We start from the raw sequence: 22747 nt of genomic DNA on the forward strand, positions 1-22747 counted from the left end.
CCTGCCCTCACCCCGGTGCGGCAGGAGAGAGGAGCCCGCTCCTCTTGTATCACACCCCAGGAAGCGCATCGGCGCGGGCTGCGCTGCCTTTCAGCCTTTTTTCCCCTCCTTCCCTCGCTTCTCTCTCCCCTCTCCCCCGCTCTCCGCAGTGACGCGGGCGGGCGGAGGGGCGGTGCCGAGCCGCCCGTGTGTCAATGTGCCCGGCCTGCGCGCCTCCATTGTCTGCCGCCGCCGCCAGCACCGCCAGCACCGCTGCTGTCCCTGCTGTCACCGCTGCCCCTGCTGCCGCTGCTGCCCCTGCTGCCGCCGCGCCGGCCGCCTGCCCGCCCGCCCTGCCCTGCCCTGCCGCAGCGCGCAACCACCCGACAGGTGCGGGGCCGGGAGGCGCGGGGCAGCGGGCGGCGGCCATGGCGGGGCAGCGGGCCTCTCCCCGGCCTCCGCCGCTGCCTCGTGGGGGCTTGGGGTTTATTTCTCTTATATTTTTTATCGCGGGTAGGGTTAAAGCAGCCGGGTGAAGACGCGGTAGGGCACGGCACCGCGTGCCGGGGGGGAGTGCGTGTGGGGGGGAGCCCGCTGCTGGCACCTTTCTAAAATTAAACCCGCGGCGCAGAGCGAGCCGTGGGGCGCGTCCAACTTTCCGATCCGCGGCCGGGCCCGGGGGCTCGGCGCGGGTTGGTCCTCGGGGACCTGTGGCGGTGCGTGCCGGGGCGGGGAGCAGCGCCCCAAAGCCGGTGCTGGGCGGGGGTCGCCCCGCAGCTGCCCCGTTCTGCTCCCTGGGGCTGTTCGGGCGCCTCGTGTGCCTGTAACCGACGGCTGGAGGCACGGCCTCGCCAGGCGGCTGGCACCACTTGTAGGTCGCCCCACGGCTGCTGCTGGCTGGGGTCTCGCCACCGCGGCTCCCCGGCGGTGCTCCCCACGTGCCTGAGGCCCTGGGAGGAGCGGGGGTGCCCGGCGGGGCGCTGCCGGGCCGCAGGCCAACGCGCTTTGTGAACGCGAGCCTGGCTTTACAACCCCCTGGGTACGCAGCCAAAACGTAGTACGACTTTATTTTAACAAAATGGTCGAGTTCCGTGTGCTTTCCCGGTTTTAAAAGTCGTGGGAATACAGGGACGTTGCTATCATCCGATTTTATTTCAATCAACAAGTGCAAATAAGTGAGGCCGCTGCGTCCTTGCGTTGGGGCTCTAGATTACAGCCGATTCCCTCAACTTCTTTATGTGGGGGGCCAAAATCACCCCGAAGGAAACACTCCGAGGACAGAAGTGCTTTTTATACGCTCGCCGTGAAAGATATGCCTGTTCGTGCTAGCAGAAGGCTGTCACTCGCTCAGCCACGAAGGCTGAATTTAGGGTTTAAATAGTCTTTTGTCAGTTCACTGCAGGGGGTGAATTGTACCCGCTGCGAACAAATTTTGTGATGTTATAGTATGTTGATAATCTCTGTGACACTGTTAAATAACAAGAGCCTACCAGGTTCCTTTCATATTCTAAAATATCCTGTCAGACATTCAATGTACAAAAATATGCACGTTGCGTTTTTTTTTTTTAATGTGGCAGTGTCAGTACTGTCATCGCACCCTTGTTCACTGAGTAAATGGGCAAATGAATTTTTTCCTTGGCAGCCTCACTGGAGCTTGTGTAGCGACTAAGGCTACAGGAGTGCTCCATCTAAAAGAGAAATAAAATACTTTTAAAATAGTGCTTTAAAGCGTTTCTTGCTCTTACCTATCAAAGGCTTCTGCGTGACCTTCAGTGCAGTAGTGAGCGGACATTTCGCAATCTTCTGTTTATCCTTCCTGTATCCTGATGAGGTAACGAAGTGCTGTTGCCTCCATTTTATGTATAGAACTTGAAGCATGGGGACATCAAGTGACTCTTCCACGGTGGTGTAGGAAGTCTGTGTCAGGGCAGGGAACTGGAACCTGGAAGTGTAGGTTTCTGAACTCTTGGTGTCTTACCTCTTAATGCATTTTCCTTTAACCATGTCAGTTTTTTACATACGTTTAAGTTGTGGTTATTGTGTAGTGATTAATAACTTAAGTGTTGGGCATTACAGAGGGAGAAGGAAATGTTTAAGTTTCAGGTGGTAAGTATTGCATATGGGAATTTCCCATATTTCCTCGTCAGATTATGTGTATATGTGGTGCTTTTGATTTCTGAAGCAGGCACAAATGGTGACTTGTTTTCTCCCTCCAGTTTGCTGCAGTTGTGCTCATGGGAAAGTACAATAGCTGTTGTAATGAATGCATAGGTGATTCTAAACACCTGATTTTTTTCTACAGCTGTCGAGCAAGATTGATGCAAGAAAAAAACAGAGGAAAAAAAAGAATATAAAAGAAAATATATTAATGTTTGCTTTCGATGTGCAGTAAGTTTTTTGGGGAATAAATGTAGGACAGTCTCTTCTACCCTATTCCTTGGACAGTGCACAGTGAAACTCTGTCTTCGGATATAAAAGAGAGGAAAAAGAGATGCTGAACTGGTTTCACTGGTTTCAAGCCACTTTCTCCCTTCCTGTCAAGTGACTATCTCTTGTCTTGGTGGCTCACTTGAAATGTGGTGATTGTACTCTGCTGATGGTGTCACAGCTCAAAGATCCGATAGCCTCTTTCTGTGCCAGATGATCAGAAACATGGTCAGACCCGCTACATTTTTACCTAAGGAAAAATAAAAAAACAAGCCAACAGAGTATTTCCATGACATACTCTCCTAGCTTCCATCCCACTGTCTCACAGCTAGGCACTTCCTGAACACAGGATGGTATCTTGGTGTTAACCTTAGAACTTGGTAGTCTGCAGTGTTGTTGTGGGCTCTTTTTTTGGAATTTAGGTAAACTTTGCATCTGCAGCATCCTGCGGTTATAACTTTCACAGCTGCATGAAAAATGATCTCCTTCTGTTTATTTGTTATTGAACCTGCTACTTAATGGCTTCTTTTGCTCTTTCTCTCTCTTTTTTTTTTTTTTTTAATTCCCCTCCCTAGTTCCTCTTTTGAGAATCTATGAAAAACTGTTCCCTATTCACCTCTGACAGGCACTCAAAGCTTGATAGACCTGTATCATCCCCCACCATTGTCTTTCTGCCACACTGACATTTTAAGTCTATTTAGTCATTCCTGTGTAAAAGCCATTTTGTATGGTTCTCAAGTGATTTTTTTTTTTTAATGGTTCTGCCTTCTGCCCTGTGCTATGGAGAATTTCCTTCAGTTAGAGCCAAGTTTTGAGACACCTTTGCTGGGTTCTGGACCTACTGACTCCAATCCTGATAGTTACATCGTGGCCAAAGCAAGGAGTGTCTAACAGGATTATTCATTTAGATCAATTCAAGTTCATGCAAGTTCAAGGTAGTCTTGTTTTGTTTTGTTTTTTAATTGCTAGAAACAGCCAATGGTTTTTCCCTCTTAAATAGCCTGTGGGTAGGTTACTTTTTTTTTTTTCCCCTCCCTGTTGATTGGCATTGTATAACTCTGACTTAAGTATTTTTGCTTTATTGTAAACACTTTTTTCTTTCTAGATTTCTTCTGTATTTGCATCTCAAGATAGCTGCTGAATCTGTGGTCTGATCTATCAACATTGCTAAGTCTTATTTTGAACCAAAAGTAGATTATTAAAATATCTACAAAAAAAAAAAAAAAAAAACAAACTGAAAATATCTACCTGCAGGAGTGAATGATACGTGCTCAAACACAATAGATACATCTTTGAATGACAGGGTTTTCCTATAGCCAGGGTGTTCACCTGAGACAAAGAGAGAGATTTCTATCTGCTACCATCTCGTATTGTCTGTGAAGTGCATTTCTGAGTATATGCTTTTATTTCTGTGTATATCTTTTAACTCCAAATTGTGCAAGGGCTACCTGTGTGATCTTCCCCAGATAGTAAGGCAGAGCATAAAGAAAAACTTCTGAGGTGCTCGGGTATTTTGATGATGAAGATAATGTGAATATTTTAGATAAATGTGCATTTGTAGTACCTGGCTAAAAGTTTCTTTTAAAAAATAATCATCATTACTTTCAGACATGTTTACTCCCTGCTCCATTCATATGATCAGCAGTAGACTTGTAATATGGCAAACAAATGACTCAATTTTGTATTCTCTTAATTGTTTCTTCTGGATGATCCTGATATAAACAACTTGCTCAGACAGTAGGTATTTTTTTTTTTTGCTTTTGTTTTTATTAGGAGACTTTTAGCTATTATTATTCTCTTTGATTAAGAGAAACAAATTATTTAAAACTTGGCTTTCATGTATATGAATTCCAGGTAGGTAGATACTTTCATTTTAGTCCAGCTGTAATAAAACAAATGCATACAAGCAGCTTTTGGCTGACAAGGACAGATGTGGTTAGTGGCTGCAGAGTAATATGTGTCAGACAGTCAGCTAAGCACCTTTGTAAGACTAAGTTCTTGCCCACTTAAGCTTTGCAACTGGTGTCTCCTAAACTAATTCTGGATTACCACAGCTTCTGTAGGAATTGGTTTGCTATGCCCATTCAGATACGTGCTGGTAAAATAAATTAAAAATTCCAGAGATGTAAGATTGCACAACACAGAAATACCCCTTTGTGCAGAAGGGCACTGGGTACGTTTCGATATAGGTCCCACTCCACCATTTTGTAGATGTGAGCACCACGCTGGGGGAAGTCCCTGGCACCTGTGTGTGATGCAGGCTGGAGAGTCCCGAGTTATTTTCTGTCTGTGAGTATCAAAGGTTTTATCTAATGAACTGTGGAGGTAGTTGGGTTAAATATATCTGATTAGATCTAATCTGGGAGTAAAATTTTAGCATAAGATAAGATTCTTCAAGCTCTGCTTACATAATACAGTCACCTACAGATACATGTATGTGTTTGCAGATCTAAGCTGACTGTTTAGGAAAGATGAGTAAAATTATGCATTGAACAGATATGTACTATTCAGATTGCTTTGGTAGATTTTTCTTTTCTCCCCACTTCTCAGCGTATTTTCTGTCTTAATTCCTCCTGTTCAAATTGAAGAATTCTCATGTTTGAGTTGCACATCTGACAGTAGGCTGTTGTCCATGCCTGTCTCACTGCTCGAGCCTACGAGTAAAATAAGTCCCTTCTGGTGCAAAATCTGTGATAAATTTCACCTCTGAACTGCTGTGGTTCTCTTTTAAACTGTGGATTTGATTACAGGTACTGTTTCTTTTGCCATGTGATCCACTATTATTAAATATGAATTCTCCTCAGCTGTTGTTCTGCTTTCTTGTTAATTTAAAATCTCAGTGATCTGTTCAAAGGTAACTGAAAAACTTGAGGACATTCAGCAGTAAAGCTGGTGTGCGAGAGGGAAATTGACAAATGGAAAAATCTATTGCTTCTCCCTGGAGAGACCAGTGTGTGGAGTGCAGTGCCTGAAAACCCTTTTGAACTTGCTGTGCTATGCTTAGATCTAACTGGAGATCTTGTAAAGAGTGCAAAAGTCAAAATAAAAGCTAGTCCAAAGTAAAAAAAGAGTCCATTGACCAGAGAAGAATTGTGGTGGTGTGGTGCTTGTATGTAGCGTATGCAGCTTGAGCTTCCTACGTGCCATAAAGCTGAGAGCATAGTGAAGTTGAGTTTCAAGAAAAGAGTATTCGTTGACTTTGGTTTAACAGCTCTGGTCATCTGTAAGTGTGGTTGTGTAGTGCAAACACAACCAAGGGCAGTCATGTATTTGTGAGGCATCGCTGGCAAAGGAACCTTCTGAATCAGCTCCCAGTTTGTGCCATGGGGTTGGATGGATGCAAGGGGCAGCTCACGTCCATCAGATTGAGACACTAGGGCATCCTGGTGCACACTGCTGAGGCAAAGGGAGAAAGCTGTTAAGAGGTGAGCTGGTTGTGAGTAAGTACAGAGGCTGAAACCTGGGTAAAGGCTGGTAAATGTGGTAGCAGCTTTATTTTCTGTTGTTTTGTCTTGTTCCCGCTGTGTCTTTAGAAATGCTTTTGTCACCAGGTATGTCTCAATATAGTAAAGTGCTTCCTCCATATAAAATAAATAATCTTTTTTTGAGTTGCACATTGCGTTTTGTAAATTCCTAGAAAGCAGGAAAATATTTCCAAGAAGTGAATTAGTAGCAATTCCTACCCTGACAGAGACTCTGTAAAATGCTGTTTATTTCTGTGCTTCATAGAGCTTTTAGACCAGAAACATGGTTTAGGAGTGGTATTTGCATTGATTTTTTTTTTTCTGTAGAATTTTTGAAATTTATTGAATATATCATACATACACGTTTTTTGGAGTCCTGTGAAAGCATTTGCTCCATGCTGAATTATTTGTAGTGTCAGATGCAGACCTTCTGTATAGAGACTGTTTGTAGTTACTCCGGGCTCATAGCAGTGGACCAAGATTACTGCTTTCAGCTTCAGTAAGGATGGATTATCTCTGGTGAGAATTAGAGTGGAGAACAGACAGGTCATGCAAGGAAAAATGCTAGACACAGTCTGGGACGGAAAGGTCAGTCAGGGAGATGGGAAGGAAACATCTCCTGTGATGTCTTCATTCCTAGTGAGTTACACCCTTCTGCCATTCCAGATGGAACAATTAAATACAACTTTGGGGTTGCACCTCATTGTGCTGACCACTGTTTAACATGTTTTTTAAATATATGTTTTCTTTTTATGCAGAAAAAGAAGTCTAAGCAGCTCAACAGTTTGTAATTTACAGGCTTAAGCAGTCCTTTAATTTCAGGTTTCGTTTCCATGAATAAAATCCCTTGCTTCACTAGAAATAATTTGAAGAGGGAAAATTCATTCAGTCTATTGAAGTTATACATTAATCATTTTTCTTTTGATAAGGCACAGGATGTGAAATCTTAGCAACGTGTTATTGAGCCTTAGTAGATAGAAGGGTAGGCATTTATTTGCACTGAAAATTAGAAAAAAACCAAAGTATGCTCTTTAAATACACAAGAAGTCAACCCAAGAGGAGATGGTGAGATGCTTCCCAGTCTGCACCTTTCTCTGTGCTAGCCGAGGTTGATGTGATGGGTTTGGCTAGCGCCTTGCTGCTGATTTTGTCATCGTCTCTGTGCCTGTGAGATTGCTGCTGAAACTCGTGCTGGTGGTCTCTTCCCTGCCTGCTTTGACCGTCTTATCTCAGTGCATGGCATTGTGTGACTGGGACCTATGGACCCCAAGCCAGTGAGCTCTGTGGAAGGTCAGTGTTGTGCTGTTGAGTCCCATCTTCTGTCCAAGATGATTTTGTGTTTTTTCCCCTCTGTTTTGTGGCAAAAGGAGACCCCAGTCAACATGTCCCCAGGGCCTCCTGAATCCTTGTCTCTGCCTGTAAGAGCCTGTGCCTTCCCAGGCCAGGGAAACACTTGCTTCTCCTGTACTCAGATATGAGGATGGGGTCTTCTTGGGTTTTGAGCTTGGCCACCTTGTTCTGCACAACTGTAATGAAAGACTTTTCCATGAATTAGGGAAAGCATGCTCATAATTCACTGCTCCAAAGGGAATGAGGTGAGGTCTTTATATTTTCAATTTTTGTTTTAACTTTGTTACAGTGTTAACAGAACTATTGGTGTGTACTGGGAAGTCAGGGTGCTCTCTTCCTAACATGTGCTGCCCTTGGTGTGTCAGTTTATTTGCTTTGCCATGTGCCTCCAAGGTCTGTCCTTACAGAGCAGGCTGCTAAATTGCCAAGGTGCACAGCACAGTCACGTCTCTGGTGTGATGAGGTGGTTTGGTCCTTGAGCTCTGATCTCTACAGCAGTCCCTTACAACTCCTCTGTGATCACTGTGGCATGTGTAATTGAGATTCATAACCTTTTTTTTTTTTATTATTTATTTCTGGGGGAATGCCAGTAGGAACCAGTGGTCCACAGCTCCCTGAAACCAAGTCTTTCAAGCTGAAGCATTTCATGGACAGCTTGCATGGTGCTAGGGATCCGTTCAGTGGTTGAATGCCCTCCTTCAGCTGCTTTTGTCTCCTGGCAGCAGGAAGGCCTGATTCTTCTCCCCTTTCCCTTTTGTTTTATGTTGTGAATGTAAACAGTTGTTGAGAAGTTCTCCTTTGGTCAAAATACCTTTTCCAGTCTGACCTGGGACCTCTCAGTGGTACAAAATCGGCATTATGGTGTGAGGAGGCAAGGCAAGTCTTGTGCAGCTGAGGGAGAAGAAGATGGTTCTGGGGGAACAGGCATCATCTTCCTGCTGTAGACCAAGATGTTCCCCACTTACTCTTTTTAACCTTACCTTATTTTTTTGTCATCCCAGTATAAATTTCTCAGATCCTGTTAATAACTAGGTTATTAGATTACTGAATTACCTTAATTAGTGTTCTACCTTAATTAGCGTTCTCAACAATTGGTTAAAAAAGCTTCATATCAACATATCCACAGTCTGAAATACTGACTCTGTTTTTTCCCTCAATATTTGCAAAAGAGGAATGGCCTTGCAACGTTGCCAAGAATAGAGGAAAAATGCCAACTATCACAAAGCCCCTGATTGAGTCTCATGTTGAATATCTGCCTTCTTTTATTTTACAATAAGAAAAAGAAATTTAGATTGGCACTTCAGCCACCTTTGCATTTTATCTCCCATTAGCAAAGGACACATGCCAGGTTTTTCAGTTTCTCAGCTCCACGCAGCGTATCAAGCTGGGCAGGGCAGTATTCAAGGTGGGATGCAAATGCATTGGACTGCATGAGCTTTAACAGTCAGCTCATTGACTTTGAGAATTTGACTGTCTCCATGTCTAAATAGATCTACATTTGGGGATTTTAGCATGAGTTCACTTTTTTTTTTTTACATTAGAAGTATTTTCTCCATCTCTCCCCCATCATTGTATAATAGGTAAGAGATCTGTTAGCAGGTTTTTTTGGCTTTTGACAAGCTGCTGCTTCTTTCAGAAACTATGAGGTGTAGCACGGAGGGGTATATGCCCTTTTTTCACTCAAAGTTAATGTATTGCATAGAAATCTTTTCTAGATGTATGAGAAATCCACATTCAGGAGCCCTGGGTTAACTGGTGTGGCTTTTGAAGTCCTCAGGGGAACTAATCAAGCCTTCCATTGTGTTTCCTTAATTCAGGAGAAAAAAAATAATCCTTTAGCTGTCTCATTAATAAATCTTATAAATTCTTAATATCTTTCATTCCTGTAAGAAAGGAGTTGTAGAAATCTAACGTAGCTTTTATTGACGCTCGTACTCAGTTCTGTGTCCATTTCTGTGTGTACACCTCCAGACATGCATCTGGTGGGGCCGTAATTACGTTACCTGCAGAAGGACGTTGCTGATGTTGGTCTTTCTGCTGCATGAACAATGATGCTGTAAACAGTAAAATAGGTTTCCCTATTAATCGTGTCAAATACCATTGTGCTGAGCTGACAATGAAGCAGGCCAAATGACTGCAAACCGGACGCACACTCTTGCTGCTGAAGGAAGCGAGGCTGGCCAGCACAGGGGTGTTTCAATGCCCATTTTAGAAGCTGTTAAACCTATTCTGGTGATTCTGGGTTAGAAATTGGTAATTCCTGCACTGACTCGTGGCTTCAGAAGGTGAGTTGGGTGTGGGTGGCTTCTTGCCAAGTGTGCTTGAGGTAAACTGGATTGTTAACCTTAAACAATGGAAATTTATGAATCATTTAAGAAATATAAGCAATTAAGTCTACTGATTTAACTATAGAATTGAGTAATACACCATTAGTGATTGTGCATTGTTAATTTTGACTGTATAATTAAACTCTGAGATATATTTAGCTGTCGCTGAGCTATAGACTTTACACAGATTATAAGTGCACAGGTATGAATTGATTTTGCAGCACTGTAGAAACCGATGTATGAAGTTGGAAATTTAGGACGGAGTCACTTTGATTAAAAATGTAGAGCTGAAGCTGTTTGCAGGAGACTCCCTTACATCCTACCCAAAGTTGGGCAAGTAGAGTACTTCAGACAAACAGTTTTCTGGAAATGTAGTTTTCTGGAAATGTTTGCTTTTCTCCATTGTTTGTGAAGGGAGCCAAGGATTGCGAGGTCAGACTTAGAAGTCTGTTGTTGGTTATTTTTAGAGTTTGGTCAAATGCAGAAGCAGCTGTAGTGTAACCGTCGCTGCCCTCATTTGGGATTTTCTGCATAATATGTTAGAGTGGGGCGGGTGTTGGGTTTGTGCTCCAGTCTGCATTGGGATGAAGGAGGTGCCTCAGCTGGAGGGGTGTTTTTGGCTCTTCAGTGTAAGCACAGGGTGCGTTTCATGCTGATGGCTAAGACACGGTGCCCAGGTGAGGCGGGGCCATCCAGCAGCATGCCAGCACGGGAGTGAAAGTGCGCGGCTGGCTGCTGGTGGGAGCAGCCAGGAGCTGCCTCTTCCACCTTAGCTGCACAGTTTGCAGCTTGGTTTAGGAGAATTTTAGCATGGCGTTTGTGTGATGCCAGGCTGAGTAGCATAGGATGTGATACGGCTGGATTCATTGACTTGCTTCTTCTCAACATTTTGGGCACGGTGTGGGCAGCTGCTCTGTGGCCAGAGCCCTGAGCTGCCTGCGTGCTCTCACAATTCATAATGTGCAGCAGCCATTGCTTCGTAGTGCTCCGTAAGGACAGTTGTGGTAGTCGATTTACTGACTTCAAAATACTTGGTCCTGTTCAATACCAATTAGTAATAAATTTGATGTTTTGTTTAAGTGCCATAAGAGGCTATTGACTGAATAACCTGTACCAGTTAAGAGCTGACTGATTTCTTCCTTGCCTGGCTACCTTGCTAACCACGGACCCAGACCTCTCATCAGGCAGTGATATCTGTGTAAAGTCCTCACCACGTCAGTGTTTGTCATGCTACTAATGTTGATGGCAGAATACAAAAAGTTGAAGTAATGCAGGGCTTTCTTTATGCTGAATAAAGCAGCCATGGTTATATTAACATATGACTTCTTGCAACTTGTAGGGGAATTCACTTGTAGTAGCCCCTTCGCCTATACTTGTAATATAGGCTGACATCAGTTGTAAAAATTCAGATGTCACAGTGCTGAGACTGGTGACATCACATGGGAGCAAGCGGTAGGAAGACAGCAACTGGAACAAAGCAGCCGGTTGCATGTAAGTATTTAACACTGGAGTGCTTCGGCTTTTTGCTTTCACAACTGAAGACAACTGATTTAAATGTCTTCCATCTTCTCAAAAGAAGCAACTTAAAGTTATAACATGTTATAACTCAAGTGTAATATAACATGCTGACTCCAGTCTTGTGATTTTGGTTATTTCTTCTCCTTACCTGGCCTTATTGCTCTGCCACCCAGCTTGCAGTGCTTTTGTCATAGTGCTCTCAGGTGGAATATACTGCCATGGATGATTAACACCTCCCTTGTGCATTTGGAGATTGGAGAGACAGCATTTCTTGAAGTACAGAGCTAAGGAGCTATGTGGGATGCATGACGCCGGCAAGTTCCCTGACCTCAGACAAAAGCTTGACTTGTTAGGACAAATGGGCCTTTGCTCCAGAGTGTGGTCTCTGAAAATGGCCCGTAGCAGTTGGGTAGGTTTTCTTTAAAAGAAAAGGGAAAAAAAAGTGTGTGTATAAATCTGGATAGATGAGAGCTCTGCATTTCTCTTCCTTTCATGCACTTGTCACACTTCCAGCAATTTTCAATTCAGGAGTTTCTGCCATTCTCGTGCTTGATAGCCCTTCTGTTAGACATTCAGGGAAGAAGAGTGTGTATCATAAGAGCTTTAGAGTTGCTGCACAGAGGTGAAGAAATTACTTAATTACTTTCTGAAGTAAGACTGAGAGCTCTGATATGTTGGCTGCCAAGTCTTGGGAAGGATAGCAAGTACTGTCCGTCTTTGCTTGTCCAATCTCTACTATCTGTTTTTCAGACCTGCAAAGGCTAATAGTTATGCAGGCACTCTGTGCCACATGTTGTTGTGTGTGTTTTTTCAGCTGCCAACATGTTGATAGGAATTCATATTTATTGCCATAGAATTATCTCAGCTTAGACTGAGAGAAATTGGATCAATCACTGCCTAGAAAACAGATGTCTGTTTTCATGTTGAAGGTGTGTGGATGTTTAGTGCTCTCATCACCCACTTCAGGAATTTGCTCACCAAAACTACTGCATCCTGTCAGCGTGTTCAGCCAGCTAGGAGAAAGAAGCAGCAGCCCCAGAGACTGCTTTTGGGTTGCAGGGAGATACAAGTCAGTTACAGGCTCCTTTTCTGTCCAAGTGACTGCTGCTAACAGCATAATCGGCGTTAGTTGGTATGTTTGGAATAGCTGACATGGTGCAAAACATTGTGCGTTTCTGCTGCTGGCTCTTCATACCATCGCTTTTTAGCCAGAAATACCAGAACTCAAGCATCTGAAAGCCCATTCATTGCCCTGAAGGTAAAGAGCCACGTGTTAACGTGGTGAACTCATTTTCCTTGTACAACCTTTGAAGAAATAATCAGAGAATTTTAAGTTAAAACAAGCTTTACTGCATGCAACAGTTGTCTCTTACTAGAGCCAAGGCCTTCACCACTTGCAAGCCTGTAAGAGGTGCTGACTATTAATACATCCCTCCTCCAATTACTGTATTTAGTTCATGAAATAATAAACTGTTAGCAGCTGGGAGCGAGTGCTTTCTGCAGAATCCATACTTCATATTTAATTTTTTGAGCTTAGCCATTGTTGTTTTGAAGATTACTTACAGGTTTTCAAATCCTGCAGTGCCATGTCCTGGCAATACCAGGGGTCTCCTGTGCTTTTGCTGATGCACAAAGCTTTAAGACAAGAAAGACAGAACTGTCACATCTCTGATTTTATTGATGTGATTGTTGAATTGTATGAGTAGGGTTGACCCTGAAAATATTACTGTCAGTGTGCATTAACAAAGAGGAACAGGGTGGACATGAGCAGAGTACTGCACATGAGAAATATGCTCTTGTACTTGCCTCCATTGCTGAGTTGCTCTTATATTGTCTTGTGTCTGACTGATTCATTGCTAGGAATTAGGCTTCTCTGATAATTTTTTTAGCATGGTTTCCACTGCATACTTGGGTTTTTTGCTTTGTTAGTTCCTGGTGCACAGGAACTATATAAAGTAACTCCAGTAAATGATTTATTCTCTGTATATTGTGAAGAGCACCTAGTACAACTTCCTCTGCCAAGCATTACTTTAATGAAGGGTAGAGCAAAATTGTGGCAGTACCATCATAATCAGGTTTTTGCAGAACTTCAGTTCAATTAAACCATGTTCCTACAGTACCATTATCTCTTACAGTGATAGCTATTGTATTTTTCCAGGATAAACAGTGCATATAATGCTCCTCTGAATTAAATGATCATTTTTTAGCACTTATATAGTCCATTGAAAATGGTGTCTTGCATAAAAAACAAACAAGAACCAAAAAAGCCCCACCACCAAAAAAAACCCTTGTTAACTTTGGAGAAGTGTTGTGTTCTGCTTGTTTTCTAAGTTAACCTGATCCTAATCTCTGCCAATCTGTATTATCACCTTCTTTTTCTAGGATGTTTCTCTTCTGGCAATCCATGCAAGCTTTAATTTGATGACTACCATCACCTTAAAATTGATATTTATTGGATATGAAGCAGTACATCCTCTCCATTACCTTGGGGTGCTCCAGTTAGGAGTGCAGCAGTCTGAGAGAGCTCTCAGCTGAAAAGCTCCTACTAATACCTCACCCTTGCAGAATTATATCTAATAACCCCTTTCAGCTGCTGAAAGAAACCTTGTTACCGAAAGATAGCTTTTTGTGTGTGTCAACCCGAGTGTATGATTTCATTTGCTTGACTTGTATTTTCACCTGTCAATGATTAAGATTTTTTTCTCTGTTCTTTTTGACTGTGCCGTGACTCACGCATATTTCATGTGGTTGCTGATTATGAGGCACAGAAGCCCGTTGCCTTGGTGGTTCAATTTGCAGTTCCTTGACTTGGTGGAGTACATCTGGAGTGCTTCAGGTGTGGGAGGTTTCTGCCTCGTTTTTACCTCCTTTTTCAGCTGAGCAGCTTCTTCAGAAATTCTTGGTTACTGACCTAAGAAATACCTGCTCTTCTGAAATCTGTGCATTGGGTTCTGTGTCTAATTCAGTCTGTGATTGCATTATAATTAGTGGATGTGAGGGTTTTTTTTTTTGACTATGTTTCAAGAAGCATATCCCTCTGCATCCCAGTTTAGCAGTCAGTTGATGTGATTTATGGTGCGAATTTTAGTGAGTTTGTCTTCTCATTTTTGTCTGCACTTCCTTGGTTGTCAGCTGGATAACTAATCACAGATCACACAGAATTCTTGGCTGCAGAGTCTTGCGTGAGCACAATTTTTTATTTTTTGTTTAACGTGTGGTAAGTTTCATTCTGTTCTGGTATTTGTTTTCTGCTGGTTGAGTACTTGCTGCAGAATGGAACAAACTCCAATTGTTTCACCCCTTTGTTTTCTCTCACCCTTTAGACATAGTATTAAAAGACAAATGCTTTTGTTGCAGTGGACACTTGCTTTTTAGTGTGGAAAAACACTGTCCCATGACTTAAAAAAAATATATATAAAAAAAATAAGGAAATTAAGTGCCTTCAGAGCTTCTGGAAAGCTCTCTTGGAAAAGACAAGGTGTTCAGTGCTTGCAGAAAATCTTTTACACCGCTATCTTAAGATACTAAACATGATATCCACTCGTAACTAGGGCACGTTTCCAAGTACGAAATTAAAGGTCGGTAGCTAGTTGCTTTGTGCACTGTAAGATCATAAACAAAATTAATCCCTAACAGAAGATGTGTTTTTCAGCAATAAATTTGTGAATTAATGGTGTTGTTTCAGGCAGAAATATTAACAGCACGAGGTTGATAATATTTAACTTACACATAATTGTGTGACTGCTTAATCCATTTGTGTTACCACTGAGATCATATTCTCACCCTTCCAAAATTCCCTCACAGGTTTTATTTTAAATATTACAAATGCTTTACTAGCTGTTAGTAATGACTGAGATCATTGGGAGAGAGGTTTCCTAAACGTCATAACTGAGGGCAAAATTGCAAGATAAACCTTACAGCTTCCAGTGTTGCTCTTTCTGCTGCTGGTTGAAGTTATAGACATTCAGGTTATTAGTCACTTATTAAAAATAAATTATGTTTCGGGAGTAGAGGGCAAGAGCAAGAAAATGGTGCTGAAACGGTACAAGTCCACCTGAATGCCTGTCACTCAGCCCTAAGTGAGGGCACTTGCCCTTGCTGGATTTCCAGAAGTGTAATTGAAGAGGGAGAAGAGGCAGAGGAGATGTGTTTTCATAACCTGCTCCTCTCCTACCCTCAACACTTGGGACCCTGGTAAACAGCGAACAGCACATTTTTATTTTCTTAATTTTGTAGCGGTGTCAAAGGGAACTTCGGAAGGCTGTAGGGAGTGTCTCTGCTGCTCTTCACGATACTGGCAACCGACATACAGGCTCACGTGGGTAAATACAGGGCTTCTCTTTCATGCTGACCAGATCCGGGAAATGCTGGCACCCAAGGTGAATTTCTTGCGAAGGGTGTGAAAGCAGTGTTGTAACAGAAGAGGTTTTATTGCTGCAGCTGGTGCTGCGGTTGTGAGGTGAGCGCTGTGGCAAGTGCAGAGGTTGCATGACGGATGTGCTTTGCGTTTGCTCTCCTCTGACTGCGCTGATTTGCAGAGAAATGCCTGCGGAAAAAGAGAATCGCAGCACAGGCTGAACATCGCAGTGGAAAGTGGGAAGCCTGACAAGGATTTGGCAAGAACCCATGGCTACATTACATCCACTCCGTCCTGTCGTCCCCTTAAAATGCTTTGTTCCTCTGCACTGGAGATGATTTATGAGTTTTCCACCTACAGATTTTGTTCACGCATAACCTAGCTGCCTGCTGCCTTCCCAGACAGCAGAGGCAGCTGCTCATTGCATGTTGACACATTTCCTCTCTAGCAGAAGTGCAAGGGCAGCTCTTCCTCTGTGCCACTGGAGTTGGCTAATTTGCTTTTAATATACCCCCATGGCTTGTTGCTGAAAGACAAAAAAAAAAAAAAAAAAAAAAAGCCCCAAAACTAAGTCTGACATTAGTGATAAGAATGTGAAAACGCCTAATTACTTTCCTGGATGAAAAAGACCCAATAAAAAAATAAAACCTCTTAATGGCTTGGATATTGCTCTTCTAGAGAAGCTTCATCTTGATATGTTTTTGTTTTTTTTTTTCCCCATAGAAACTCTCACCATCTATGATTGTATTTCATTTGACTTTATGATGAGTGCTAATGTTATGCGCGATGTCTGAGTGAAGGAAGGGGCTAGAGATGATTCCTTCCAGCACCCGTTCCCATGAGAGCTGTGCTCGTGGTGCCCCTGCTGCTCCCCAGCACCACCTCAATCGAATGCCAGCACTGCGGGGACCCGTGTGGCTGGGACCCATGTCAGGGGTTGCAGCCTGGGACCCATGTCAGGGGTTGCAGCCTGTCACTGCAGGCTTCCTCCCCGGGTTGCACTGCCCAGGGCACACAAGGCCATAAAATTTTGGGAGGGGAGTTTAATAAAATGGTTGCTCTCTTTTGATGTTGCCTGGCATGCATTTCTGTCCTTCTGCAGCTGGGGCGGTGCAGTTTTGCTGCTGTGAAGCAACTGGTTTTGAATTCTTCGTAAGCATGTTAATGTTTGAAGAACCTCAGATGTTTCTGACATCTTTGTGAACGTGTAAAATAATGCTTTGAAAAATAGAATTGGTTTGGATGAAGGTTTCCAGTATTTATTTTTTCAGTTTGAGCTATATATTTCCACAACCAAATGTTCCCAGTGTTTTAGCTTGGCAGAAACATTAGCTTTATCAAGGCTTTAAATGATTTTGGAGTTAATCATCATAAGAATTTCCCTGTGGCATGGATAAAAGACTGCATTTTTCTAACTTTTTAAGCAAATTCAAACTTGCTAGAGCTCTGAACTTTACTGTTTTTATTAATTAATCTTTTTAGTTAATGCTGGTTTTATTGATTGCTACAATTTTTATTAGTTGTGTTGTGAGGATTGTTTGATTATAAAAACTGCTGTATCATTATATGCATCATATCTACAACTGTAGATGTCCTTCAGTTCTGTTTTGCAGAATCCTCTTAACAAGAGTGCAATCTGGAAAACTGTTTTAAATCATACAATTTTTGATTTTTCTAATAAATCTTGTAGCTGCAGGTTAGTTATCCACAGGGCAGTGGTCAGAGCATTGAGTTGCTGGAGTTCAAGAAGCATTTGGACAATGCTCTCATGTATTTGGTTAGATTTTGTGTGGTCCTGTGTGGAGCCAGGAGTTGGACCTGATGATCCTTGTGGGTCTTGTCCACCTTGGGATATTCTACAGTTTAAAAATCTCTGGGTTAGTTTTGCTCAGGCTCGTGCTTCTGTAGTCTCCTGATGACAGTGTCTTTGCTCCTTCTGGGCCAGTGCTGTAGGGAGTGCCTTATAAAGCCTGGCCCTCACTCGAGCAGATTAGAGCACGATGTATTTAAAGCTAAATATAGAAGAAGGCAGATCCTGTGTTCCTAGTAATTAACTGTTCAAGAGTCTCTTCTGTTGCACTGAACCTCTAGTCATTAAATCTGCCACAAGTTGCAAGTCTTACTTTAACTGTTTTTTCTTTTTTTTTTTCTCATTCCCAGGTGTCTTAAAGGGCATAATTTATATTCACAGGAAACAGCGTTAAAATCCAGTAGTCAACCTTAAGGTGCATGCAACTCTTCTAGCAGTTTAAAAATACACTGTGTCAAAGGAGAGAAGTCTAGTGCTAGAAGTTGAACCTATGCATTTCTAACTTTTACAGCAAGTGGAAAAATGTACTGGTAGTGCTAGGATGAGGTCAGGTGCCTTTGTTCATTTCTTTGCCCCCAAAGCTTCTATTTTTTTTTCGTAAAGGAAGTAGTAGGCAGTGTTGATGCTAGCCCAAAGACACATTTGTGCTCTGTAAGAACTGAGACAGGTAAGACCTAATCTTCCTATTGCGTGGCTTGCATGATATTTTACAGACCCCATGCCCGCAGGGTTTGAATCTATTGAAGCTAACAATTTTGGCCCCAGAGCAAGAGATAAGGCATCACAGGCAAAGCATAAAAAAACAAAAACAAAAAAAAAAACACAACCAGACAGTCTTGGAGATATTATACCTTGCAGTGTCTTTTACAAATAATAGATGACCACAAAGGTAAAGTGTATAAATATGTCACACCTAGCTTGGCACTGGCTGGAGGCTGGGCTGTTGCTCATTGCGGGTGTCTGCTGGATCACCTGCCTAATGGACTTGAAAAGCACCTCCTGTTTCTTGGTTGCTGAGACAGCTACATGGGGGAAAGAGATGCTTGAGCTCTGTGTGAAGAGAAGCTTGGATCCTGTAGCATTTTTTGATCCTGTGGTATCATGGTTTACCTTTTTAACTCTCCTTGTAGATGAGTGAAATCATTTTTTTACAAGGCCATTTAGTGGTGCGGTTGTTTTGAAACGCTCTTAGTCCGCTAAAGCGGTGGCTTTAAATCGTGGTTATGAATGCGGGCCTCTCGGTGTAACTCTTGATTTTTATTCTTTATGACTTGCAAGAAACAAAACCAACCTGGACTGTGAACTTGACTTGGCACTTCCCAGTGCGTGCTGGCATTTTCTGACTGTTAATAAATCGTAGACCTAGACTAGAAAGCAGCGGTTTGCCAAGTTACACATTTGAAACACTGCTAAAGCGTCCAGCTAGTGACATTGCAACTGGATGAGACAGTCTGGTGAATGGGAACGCGTTATACAGTTAGAGCGCTGTTAACAGAGTTAAGCAAGCTTCCAGGGTAGAGAGACCATTGCTTACATAATACAGTGTGATTAATGGCATCTTTCTAGCCACAGAGCTTGAGTTTCTCTTTCTTCACGCTAGGAAGAAGTGTTGGCAGAAGTATGTACTTGTAAACCAGGCCTGCAGCAGCATGAGATTCCCATATTAAAATTTTAATTGAATGAGTCCATGATGAAGAAATAGTACAAATTTATGTAAAACTAAACTTCTTTGGAGAACAGATCCAAAGGACAAAGCTTCTTGTATGGTGAGGCTCAGTTGTGGATGAGCAAACCGTCCGTAAGGGTGACCTTAGGGCCTTCGGGGTGAAGCAGGTGGCTGGTAGGTCCCAGCAGTGACACCACTGGTGGAGCAGGACCAGGACAGCGGTGACAATTTGCAATGTGCAGCAGGGATTTGACGTACCTGTGGTTGTTTGCATCCAGCTGTCAGGCTGGCTATTTGTGCAAGCTGTGTGTTGAGCAATTGAGACAACTATATCTGAAGGTGAAAAAAAAAATAATATATATATATATATATATATAAAATTATTATTATCATTATTATATTATTATATTATATAATATATATATTATTTTTTTTGTTAGATAAAATGGTGTTAACACATCTGGTTCCCAAATATTTTAACACAGTATGATGAGATCTGCAATTAAGGTCTGAAGTAATAAGCCCAGTATTTTGCACCATTCTTGTTATATGATTTGCCATGTAGGTCCTATTTGTACACAAAAATGATGGGTGGAAAAGTCAGTTACCTTTTATTATGTTCACAACAAGCACATAATAGCGTTTCAGGAAATGGAAGTTCATCAATGCATCTTCAGCTTGGAAGAAATGTTTGGGAGAGAACTGATGGTTAAGGTGTTGTTATTTCTCCAGCAGGACAACGTGTAGCCCTGAGACTCCATCAGCCCAGCGTGCTCTCTGTGCTGGCTGGGTGGGCTGTGCTGCTGTAACCCTGCACTAGCAGTACAGGCAGAGGCTCCTTCTTTTCCCTGCTTGGCTTTGAACCCCGCCTTGTGTGGGGACAAGTGGCTTTTCTGTCTGTTTCTTGTATTTATGGATGACAAGCCAAATGAAGATGGAGGCAGCAGGGGGACAGGAGTAGTAGTTTGCTTTTGCCTGCTGTCCAGCTAAGGTATGAGAGAAGTACATCTCATCAAAGTTGTTATTGGCTTGCAATGGTCTTCATCTTCAAAATAATATGAATTATTCTTTGAGTATACATCAAGAGTTTCCTTTCCCTTTTCCACACCAGTATTTTGCTATGTTGAATGTTTGTTTTGCCTTTAGGTTAAAATGTCTGTGAATGTAATAGTAAAAATGTTTTTCTTTTTTTTTTTTTCTTCCAGAAATTTTATGAATAAGAATCAGAAGCCGGTGCTAACAGGCCAGCGGTTCAAAACTAGGAAGAGGGGTAGGTTAAGCTACATGGTTTTATTTTTCTCTTTGTGAAAACTACTAGAAATGGAATAACTGATGTTTAATATATTAAAGTTTTTCTCTTAGCCATATTAAGAATGCAAATGGTATTTGTTACTAAGCAATAAAGATTCTATTATTTTTGCTATATATTTAGGACGTTATTGTTACTTAGTTTGTTTTTACTTGCTAGTCATTCTTAAAGAAGCCTTAGTTAAATAATTACATCCTGAATGAATTTCTACTGCATTTATATATTAGGAAGAAAACTTAAGGAATGTTTGTCTCAGATATTTCTTAAGGTGCCCCTTCTGATTAAGAAAGCAAACTATGAGCTTTTATTTAAAGTTTGCATAAAGAAAATTATGTGGAATTTTGTTTTTATTTCTTTGACTCAAGTCAGTGCCAACTCTATAAATGAACCTTTTACTTCTAAAAAGGAATTTTCTCACCTTGCTTCTGTATGAGATGGTCAGATCATCTCATTGGACATGCTTTCTTGAAGAGCAGAGATTATACTCTGTATAGCAAGTGTCATTCTGACATGCTTGTTCATATATTTAGAGTTCATTTGTCACAATTTAGGTGTTTGAGACAAATGAAAGCTGAGCACTGATGCAGAGAGCAAAAATATTGGTAATATATTGATCTACTCAAAATATTGATGATACAATAATTGATGATCTTTTTCAGAAGATGTCTTTGAAAAGACGACCTAGACATCTTGCTGTTACAATAGCAGATTATTTTGGTGTGCACAGATGGAGTTCCTATCTGTCATGTTAACACATTTTTCCCGTCTTGACTTTCCTGCTTCTCGTTAGAAGCTAACACCTGGTCTGAGCTTGTTATGACAGATAATGTGAATACGAGCATTTTCTCAGTATGGATGAGAGAAACAAAAAGAGTTTGTAGTCTTTCTCAGAAAATTGCAGATTCTACCACAATCTGAAGAGCTGAGTGAACATATTAAGATCTGTGAAAGTCACAGAGAGAGAATTGTGAAATAGTTTTTTGTAGTTCTGCTTAAATCTGTTACCAGCTTTCTCTCATCTTTCCTCCCTTGCACACATTCCATCCTCTGTTATTTTGACTGTCACAGCTCATACAAGTGAATGGAGTCTCTGAAGTTGAAAATGTCCTTACTGTGATGCACGTATGATGTTTGTAGGTAGAACTAATTTGGAAAAGAAACTTCTAGTGCTTGCAAATAAATGTCACAGGGCTACAGTAATTAGTGGGATTAACTTTCTGTCAGTATGGATCAGAACAGCATTAACCAGCAACAGTATAGTAGCTGGAGGGGTGGAATTAGCAGTGCCTGAAAAATACCTGTCAACCAGCAATGGCAGTCCAAGATACGCATACTGCTGGATTGATTAAATGCATTGTTTGGTCCAGTTCAGTCAGTTATGGTAGGTATTTGCCAAATTTGTCTCGGAATGTTCTTTCTTTTGTAAGCACTTTCTTTTCAGTTTGCATTTTGCATTGTATTTAGAATAATGAGGTCCTAATACTGATTTGGTCTTTGAATTCTGTTATAATACAAGTAATAATTAAAGTAAATGAAGAGTTTGTATTTATAATTCTGTGCTTATCTATTAAATTTCTGTTACAGCGATTAGGTGGCAGTAGATACCGGTTGACTGCCTGGAAGAAGGGGAAGACTTGGAGCAAGGGTTGGAAGATTAGGGGAGCTGTTTGTTTTTTGTTTTATTTTAAAAGATTACTTAATAGAATGGGGATATTAAACACCTTTACTATAGAACTTGTAACATGCAAACACTTATTTGTGTCTAAAATGTAAGCAATGTCTTTAAAAATGGTGAGATCCTGGTTGCCTTAATATTGAAGGCTCCTGCTTTGAAAAACCTGTAGATACCTTTAGATACCTGTTTTCTTTCTAAACGCAGAGGAGTAGAAATGACTCCTAGCATGTTTATTCCTCTCTGCATGTATATACATTTTCATTTTGTATCATGTCAGAGTTGCAGACTGTCTTGTTCTTAGACTAGAAGATACTATTAGTTGTTTTTATCCTGACTTCCAGCATCTCAAGGAGTCGTTAAATTGTACCCAGATATGACTGAGCGCAGTGAGTGTGGTTTGACCATGACATTTCAGAGACTACTCTGTTGTGTGGAACTGGAAGGTCATTAGGAGGGGCTGAAGTGCACAGGAGGGAGCTGGTAGAGTGAGAGTTGATACTTCTTGACAGTTGATTTGTTTCTCAGGATACTGTTATTCTCCTTCTGCAGCTTCTACCAAACCACTGTTACCTCAGGAGCCAGTGAGGTGTGATGCAGCAGTCAGGCATCTAATGAAAATACTTGTTCGTATGAGTTCTGTGGCTGATCAGCTGACTGCAAACGTGACCAGTTTTTGATCTTTCAGAAAGCAGAAAGGGAAAAGGACAACATTTTTTTTCCATTAAAGTTTGAAAGTGATTTTAGTGACTACAATTTTGAAAGGAGAACTATGATCTGAAGAAGGAACTTGTAAATCCCCCTCCTTCCAGTTTTATTAAGTTGACCTAATAAAGGATATAAACCTTGCTTCCAGTGTATATAGTGG

General features: G+C 41.7%; 1 protein-coding gene and 1 long non-coding RNA gene across 3 annotated transcripts in view; one reads left to right on the plus strand and one right to left on the minus strand.

Moving 5' to 3' along the window:
- The first annotated feature begins 158 nt into the window (after window positions 1-158).
- BZW2 (basic leucine zipper and W2 domains 2) overlaps window positions 159-22747 on the plus strand; it is a 55179-nt gene continuing 32590 nt past the window's right edge. The window contains exons 1-2 of one of the 2 annotated variants that reach the window (XM_068674103.1): window positions 159-369; window positions 20104-20168. In XM_068674103.1, the coding sequence (XP_068530204.1) occupies window positions 20111-20168 (58 nt within the window). In that variant the 5' untranslated portion in view covers window positions 159-369; window positions 20104-20110. Of the gene's footprint in view, window positions 370-14163; window positions 14248-20103; window positions 20169-22747 lie in introns of those variants that run through there. The other variant, XM_068674102.1, reaches the window with a different exon arrangement.
- On the minus strand, window positions 10609-13689 carry LOC137852398 (uncharacterized). The gene is made up of 3 exons (XR_011093802.1): window positions 13550-13689; window positions 12629-12700; window positions 10609-12317 (listed from the first exon to the last, which is right to left on the minus strand). It is a non-coding gene; the product is annotated as an uncharacterized lncRNA (long non-coding RNA).

This window comes from Anas acuta, chromosome 2, assembly GCF_963932015.1.
Source record: "Anas acuta chromosome 2, bAnaAcu1.1, whole genome shotgun sequence".
Taxonomy (NCBI): domain Eukaryota; kingdom Metazoa; phylum Chordata; class Aves; order Anseriformes; family Anatidae; genus Anas; species Anas acuta.